The 8,242-nt window shown below is 37.6% G+C and overlaps 2 protein-coding genes across 2 annotated transcripts in view; one reads left to right on the forward strand and one right to left on the reverse strand.

The window, feature by feature from the left end:
- The window catches only part of LOC111399063 (glucan endo-1,3-beta-glucosidase 3-like), a 5,525-nt gene extending 1,926 nt beyond the window's left edge, over positions 1–3,599 (forward strand). Inside the window, exons 2-4 of the mRNA XM_023026284.1 lie at positions 958–2,211; positions 3,059–3,086; positions 3,204–3,599. Coding sequence (XP_022882052.1) covers positions 958–2,211; positions 3,059–3,086; positions 3,204–3,360 — 1,439 coding nt within the window. The 3' untranslated portion in view covers positions 3,361–3,599. The remainder of the gene's footprint in view (positions 1–957; positions 2,212–3,058; positions 3,087–3,203) is intronic.
- Positions 3,600–4,297: 698 nt separating this feature from the next.
- LOC111398389 (F-box protein SKIP28-like) lies at positions 4,298–4,774 on the reverse strand. Its single transcript, XM_023025301.1, has one exon. The coding sequence runs from the start codon at positions 4,772–4,774 to the stop codon at positions 4,298–4,300; it is 477 nt and encodes a 158-aa protein (XP_022881069.1).
- Between the last annotated feature and the right edge of the window lie 3,468 nt (positions 4,775–8,242).

An 8,242-nucleotide genomic window follows, 5' to 3' on the forward strand; every position in this document is an offset into this window, starting at 1 on the left:
AAAAATGTAAAATCCAGAACCCAACCACATCACAACTTTCAAACATTGGGTTCTGTCACAAAAATTGTGTCTACAACCCATTTTCTAAAAGCATGCTGTGTGTTTGATGGTCCTTTTTCTCTTAATTACCCTGAAGCTTATTGCAGCTTTTTGGCTGTATAATTCATCTTATCCTTTTGGACAAGAGTAAATGGAGTCCTCTCACTTATAAGAAACATAAAAATCTATAAGATTGATAATTATGAGTGAATTTTATGGTTTGGTCTCACCCAAGGTAGGAAACTGGAAATAAGATACAAGTTATTTTTGAATTTTTGCAGATGTTGAGTTAATAATGATAGTGGGATTTGTTGTTGACATTGATGGAAAAAGTAAATATCTCGACATTCATGGAAAAATCATATTAAGATTGGAAGCCTTCCAATCTATGACATCAAGCTTTAATTTTTATAGCTTAGGTTTTCTTGCTGCTGATATAGGAGAACCTATCTGATTATTAGTAAAAATGAGGTTTTAATAGCACAGATTTATCAACCACCAAGGATAACAATATAAATTGAAATCAATTTTAACTAGCATGGTTAATTTTGAACCTTCATTTAAACATCACTATTAGAACCATAATGTTATGTCATGTTTTGTAACTAATTAACATTCTTCTAGTTTAGATAGACCTAAATTTTCAGTTCATGGTTACCCGCATTTTGTTCAGTGGTAGTGTTGATGTTTGAAGCAATTACTTCTATGAAATTATGGTATTTATTTGCCTGTGGAACTCACCATTCTACATTGTGAAACTTCTCTAATTAATTAAAATAAGTTCTTGACAAATTATTCTTTGATATGACATAAATACACTCTTGTATCTGTTAGTTGTTTACTGATTAGAATGTTATGTGCAGTGTTTTTTTTCTGATCAGCCGATTCCCCTGTTTTCTCTTATTTCCTATTCTGCAGATGCTTTCATTGGTGTAAATATAGGCACGGCACTCTCTGATATGCCAAATCCAACCCAGGTGGTGGCACTTCTCAAGGCTCAGCAAATTCACCATGTCAGGCTTTTTGATGCTGACCAAGCCATGCTACTTGCACTTGCTAATACTGGAATACGAGTTACGATATCTGTTCCCAACGATCAGCTACTAGGCATTGGGCAGTCAAATGCAACTGCAGTCAACTGGGTTTCTCGCAATGTTCTTGCACATGTTCCTGCCACAAACATCACTGCCATAGCTGTTGGATCTGAAGTCCTGAGCACCCTTCCAAATGCTGCTCCTATCCTAGTTTCTGCAATGAAATTCATTCATTCTGCCCTAGTGGCTTCAAATCTTGACTCCCGAATTAAAGTTTCTACTCCACATGCTTCATCTTTAATCCTCGACTCATTTCCACCCTCCCAAGCTTTTTTTAACCGCTCCTGGGACCCTGTTATGATCCCGTTGCTCAAATTTTTGCAGTCTACTGGATCCTTTGTTATGCTGAATGTGTATCCATATTATGATTACATGCAATCCAACGGTGTCATTGCTTTGGATTATGCTCTATTTCGTCCACTCTCTCCTAACAAGGAAGCTGTTGACCCTAACACACTCCTGCATTACACCAACGTCTTTGATGCTGTTGTTGATGCAGGGTACTTTGCAATGTCCTATTTAAACTTCACTAATATTCCCATCATTGTAACTGAATCAGGTTGGCCTTCCAAGGGTGACTCGTCTGAACCAGATGCAACTCTTGACAATGCTAACACTTACAACAGTAACCTTATTAGACACATTTTTAACAACACAGGGACTCCCAAACATCCCGGGATTGCAATTAGCACGTATATTTATGAACTTTACAATGAAGATCTTAGGCCAGGGCCTATTACGGAGAAGAACTGGGGCCTTTTTGATGCAAATGGGATGCCAATTTATATCCTACGATTGACTGGTTCTGGGACTGTTTTGTCGAATGATACTACAAATCAAACATTCTGTGTTGCAAGGGCTGGTGCTGACCACAAGATGTTACAAGCTGCCCTAGATTGGGCTTGTGGACCAGGAAAAGTGGATTGTTCTCCTCTGTTACAAGGGCAACCTTGCTATGAACCGGATACCATAGCGGCACATGCCTCATATGCTTTCGATACATATTATCACAGGATGGCTATGGGTGATGGAACCTGTAATTTCAATGGGGTAGCCACCGTCACCACCACAGATCCAAGTACGTGGCCTAAATATCTTCCTTTCTGGAGCACATTTATCAATTAATGCTTTAAACTATTTGCAATAGTGATGATCTAATTAAATCAGTTCAAAGAGAATACATGTAAGATGAGAACTAAAGTAGGCACTCAAACCATTTCATGCTTGCATGTAATCATGTTAAACCACTTGCTTGATTACTCTTCTTGTTTTAGAACTTAAAATGCTTCTTGTTGAAACTATGGATTTTGAATGTTAGCGCTACTCATTTTTAGAGAATTAAGAATCCCATAAAATGGAACTAATTGTTCCAGTGGTCACTGAACTTAGGCCTAAGTTGGTCACTAAAGTTTAAAATGTCGAGTTTTGGTCATTGAATTTACGCCAATGTCTTTGATTGCTTACCGAAGTTTAAAACTTCAAGTTTTGGCCAATGAACTTTGAAAAATGTTGTACGTAACTCACTAACATAATTATTGAATTTTAAAATATATCAAGTTTATAAGGAGTAATATACGACATTTTTCAAAGTTCAGTGGCCAAAACTCGATATTTTAAACTTTAGTGAGGAATCGAAGACATGGATCTAAGTTTAAGGACCAAAATTCGACATTTTAAACTTCAGTGACCAATCAAAGACATTGAGCCAAGTTCATTGACCATTGGAATAATTAACTCCAGAAAATGAGTGCGTGCGGAAGTATAGGAGATGAAAGATATTTAAAGGAAAACAAAAATGTACCTCCTGTAAAATAATTGATGGATACAGAAAATTTCTTATAACTAAATTTTAGTTGTGCAATTGAAAAGTAATATGAAATTTGATAACTCGATAGGATTACTAATATCATTTTGTCCTGGTGCAGGTCATGGTTCTTGCATATTTCCTGGAAGGTATGATTGATTTAAGCTCGAATTTGGTTATTCGGATTGCTCTGATATCTTTCACAATGTCTTAAGTTCAATTACTGTGAAGTTCACTGAAAAAGTTCTGTTTTTACGTTCTTGCAGTGTTGGAAGAAATGGCACCTTTACGAATAGCACCCTCCCCATTCCATCCTCAAACTCTACGGTATCTGGCTGTCATTCACGATATTTCGGTAGCAGCGATGCTTTCACGACCTTAGTAGTACTTGGTGTTCTACTTTGTGGTGTTACATTTTTGTAATGGTATTTCTTTATCGTGCATCTTTTGTAAAAGCATTGACAACCTCGAAACAATTTTTCTGCTGTTGCTGTAACTTATTATCACACCCAGTTTTGTTACTACTCCAAGGAGTGAATGGGGTGACGGTCAATTAAGGAAGAGCTTCTCTGGCTATTAGGTGTAGAATTTGGTTCATTAATTTGTAAAAACAAACCAATTTATTAGATTTGGAAAGTAATTTGAGAATTCTGACTAGAAAATCTCTCTTTGCTCCTCTTCTGCATCTGTCCACTGCCAAATTCTTTCATTATGTACAGAATAAACCTTTGTTCATGAATCTTTTTCATTTTGAAGGATTTTCAATGTGCTTTGTATAATCATCTCTGCAGAAGTAGTCCAGCCTAACTTAAATGCTCGACTCGAATATGGTAGAGCGATGTTGTATCGAGTTGTGACGTGGCTGAAATTCACACTTGGAAATTTATTCTTACAATATTAAAATGAAATCAACCCCAAATGCTCGATAAACTAAAATAAAGCCTTCATTTCGGAGTCAACGCACCTGGAACACAACATATCTCCCGTCAGCTCACGACAACCACATAAGGAGTATGTTGCGTATATTATATATATCTTTTATCTTGCTTAAAGCTCAAGTGACTTAGGTAGTAGTGTTAGATGCATGTGTATGTAAAGACCATGGACTATACATTTGTCTGAATACTTTCTCACATACATATGTTGAATTGAGATCTACTGTATCACATTTAAAGTCACAATTACTTGGTCATGTAATTGAGTGCTTTCTTTGGACCCTGAGTTGTCATTTGGCCACAGTTTAGTATTTTTTTGTTACGTACGTTAGAACTTCGCATGACATGCAGTGCAGACAAAACCAGAAGAGACTGAAAATCTGCAGCCCTGATGGTGGCTTGTTATTGAAATTGTACTTCGGGAGCTACAGCCAACACTCTAAACACAACGTGTCAGCCCATGCTGCCTTCGCGAGTTCTTGACCGGTAATACAAATGCCACACTCATCACACCTCGGAATGCAGTGGTAGCATCCCTTACATTCAATTGTCTGAAGCTGCTGCTCCTTCGGACGGAGAATTCCAGGGCAGTCGAAAACCATTCGTATTTCGTAACACTTGGGACACACATCTACATCTATTGGATAATCGGTTTCTTCATGTTTAAGGCTCGAGCATTTCTTGTGCTCATGATATAATATCTTCACTTTCTTCTGCTGTGTTTGGTCCAAATCTAGTAAATTGTGAAGCGTGTAAAGGTCTTCTTTCTTCATGTTGGAGATGCCAGTGATTTTTAGGCTCTTTAGTCTCTCGTTGTTTTTTGTTAGCAACTTCACTGCTTCAGTCAATCCCTCTGGTGTTAAGCTCGTGCAACCTGGGCTATAGAGCTGAAAAAGAAACATGTGCCCTGTTGGCTAAAGATTTTTTCAGTAGATTTTGATAAAATTTGATAAAATGTGTGATTGAAGAAAGAATTAAGCTACTTTGCCAAAAAAATGTTGACATCCTGTATTGGTGGTAAGAAATGATTGAATGTAAAAGTTCATTATTTCAAAATAGTCCAACGATAGAATGCAACATGGTATTTGTTAGATGTCAAACTTAAGTGGTAGTGTAGCATGGTTGTTGAAGAATTGATAGAAGTTGTGGGTTTCATAACATTTGGTTAAAATTAATTATTAATTTTGAGTTAAATTTTTAACAACTTTTTTGGCTAAACCAAACTGGTGCGTTAGTCTTCCTGTAAATTATGCAGTCTAGTTGAACTCCTTTTCTCATAAAACTATACGACATGTCTTACCAAACAATTCTCGCGTTTGAGTAGTTATTTGGTACTTCGAGTGCGAACCATTTGGTAAGAAAGTGTGAACCTTTGCTTATGTTAATTAATCGACCTCTAATTGGTGGAATTTTGGGCTCAATGTACCAATCTCAACCTTATCAATACACCCAAGCAAACACGACCCAAAACCTTAAACTTTTTCCACACTCCGATTGCTCAAGATTTGTAACCATTTGGACACAAAGAGAAGGTGTTTGTTGCCACAAAGGCTAGAGAAGAACATGAAGAAACCGGCCAAGCAAGAGCACAAAGCAAAGATCCAAGGACGTTTTTCTCTCAATCAGGCAAACACATTTTTGACAAAATACAAAGAGTCTAGCATATATAGGTTAGGTTAGATTAAAGTGATGTGGCCAAGCCCAATACAAATGTGGTAAGTGAGCCAATATAAGACATCCAATGAGTGTAAAAATCGAGCCATGAACAATACTAATTAATTAAGTTGCTTCCAAATGGTCCAAATAATTTTAAGGTAGGGTCATCAATCTTGGGTGTCGATATTTATTTTATCCAATATCGATTAAACACCATCGCCCGAATTATTAAGTATCAAAACCCAATAGCTTATGAACAAGGGACAATTTTTTTTGCAATTGCCATGACATGACAAAATGCATTAACTACAAAATAAGATTTAAAATATAAATCTCCCGCCTACGTCTATCTTCTCACAAAATTCGACCAAATTTTAGAAAACAACCTTTCTAATCAATAATAAAACAACTAAATTGAGCATTAAACATCAATCAAAGCCAACATATCTTGTAGCAAGAAGAAAACTATACCTTGGAGATAAAAGGATTTTCCTCTACAACCTTTAGAAGTCAATCATCAATAATTTTCAGTGTTTTTCAGAGCAAGAACCCTTAGCTGGTCATTCACTTTCGATGTAATTTTGATCAGAATATTGTCTGAAAGACGCGTGTTCATAGGCGGTTCAACTATTACATAAGCCAAGGCAATATGTCATTTTTTATAGCATATCTGTTAAGAGATAAAATCACACATCGAATAAAGATGAAAATATAGATCAATTTATAATGGGTTTGAGCTACCCCCTCTTAACAAAATTGACTTTTTAAGATGAAATTCCAAATTTTAACATGCTATCAGAGTCCATTAAATTCCAATGAACAATTCAAATCCGATTATGACTCAAAAATGAGTATACAGATTTCAAGATTGATCTGCTCAAAAGAGCCACAATCTTACGGGGGGCCCTTAACATAGTATCAGAGCCCATTAAACTCCAACGAACAATTTGATTCGATTATGACTCATAAATGAGTATACGAATTTCAAGATTGATTTGCTCAAAAGAGTAACCATCTTATGGGGGCATATTAAGGGATAAAAAATCTCACATCGAATAAAGATTGTTGACACATAAAAATTCAGCTCAAATCGAACAGCCCAAGGAGTAAAGCCCAATTGAAGGATCTCCAAATCGGATAGCCCAAAGAACGAAGTCCAATCGAACGAATCAAGGTGAAGGCCCAAATAAGGGGTCCAAGAATGCGGTAACGCCATCGTCCAAGTTTGCAAGTCGCCCAGAATCTGAACGAATGGAGTATCATACGGTCGCCCAGAGCTGTTATTCTACTCTCGCCCAATCCTTCAAGTCGCCCAAGGTATCAACAAATATAACGCATCGTGGTTATCAAGGAATGCAGTTATCAAGGCAGTTGTTAAAGTAGCCTTATCACGTTCCACGACTCAAGGAATTCAATTGAAAGCAGTTGAACGATGAAAGATAATGGCAGCAGTTAAAAGGCAGTTTCATGACAAAATGGCCACTACAAAGAAAGTGGGTAGTTATAGGACGATCAAGCAGTTTTTAGGGTAGTTAATCACAAAGAGATCGTCTATGAGGTATAAAAGGGAGAAAGGACGCAGAAGCAAAGGACCGAATCCAAAACTCTCGAACAGAGAATATGTCATTTTCATTTCCTTAGCTTTTAGACTTAAACATATTTCTTTCTATAACTCGTGTGCTTGCGCCCCTTGGAGGCACGTTGTTTTTCATTCCCAATTGTAAAGTTCATCGCCAATAAAAGAACACCCCTTTTTGGGATTTTGTCTCAAGAGGTTTCGTCCCTTACACAATCGTCTGACCCTTTTTAATTGTTAGCGACTTAACCCGCGCGAAACAATTTGGCACGCCTGATGGGACGGTGGTGTTAGGTGTTGAAAATACAAAAGGTGAAACGATATGCCTCAGAGATCCGACAAGGAAGGAGCAAGTTAGGGAGGAATCCAGTCTGTAATCGAGCGATATGAGGAGCAGCATGCCTCTCCACGAACAGATGGACAAAATCAGAGCAGTAACAGTCGTTACGAACCAATGATGGAGTTGAGTCTTCGAACCATGCGTGCATTGCTTGGAGAACTCACGCAAGACGTCGTTGAACAGGTAAATCTTCGAAGTATTCATAATATGGAAAGATTTACACAAAATGGAAATGCACACTATGACAATATGGCCAAACAGCTAAAGACGTTAAACGAAACAATGAATAAGTTAGTAGGCCAAATATGTCAACCGGCTATATCTCTTACAAACCAGGACAATTGTGGGACATAATCCCTCTGTCCTAAATCCGAATCAAGGGGTGGAATCGCTTTCTGGTCCCTCTACTTCAAACCAAGGAGGTACTACAGTGCCAAATCAAAATAATGGTAGTGGCATGCCTAACTTGGGGAGTAATTCAAACGTGAGAGATAATGTCATAAACAATGGACAGAATATTTCATGTGGTAATGAGGGAACAGATGTCCAGGCTAACGGTAATGGACCTAATTATGGTAATTTTGTTGCCAATCAAAGACCAAACATCAGACCTCATGCAAATCAACCGGTTAATCAGCCTGTAGGAATTCCATATGATCCCAATGTCATGTTGAGGAACCAGATTATGGAAATCGTGCAGGATCAGATGGCCTTTGGGGTGCGTCCTGTCATTAGGCCGACGTACACAAAACTATATCCTGATTGGGTAGACCAAGCATATCCATGGCCTAGAGGGTA

Source organism: Olea europaea, chromosome 8 (assembly GCF_002742605.1).
Source record: "Olea europaea var. sylvestris chromosome 8, O_europaea_v1, whole genome shotgun sequence".
NCBI lineage: Eukaryota > Viridiplantae > Streptophyta > Magnoliopsida > Lamiales > Oleaceae > Olea > Olea europaea.

Coding starts and splice junctions, on each gene's coding strand:
- LOC111398389 (XM_023025301.1), bottom strand. CDS start 4,774: ATGTTTCTTTTTCAGCTCTATAGCCCAGGTTGCACGAGCTTAACACCA.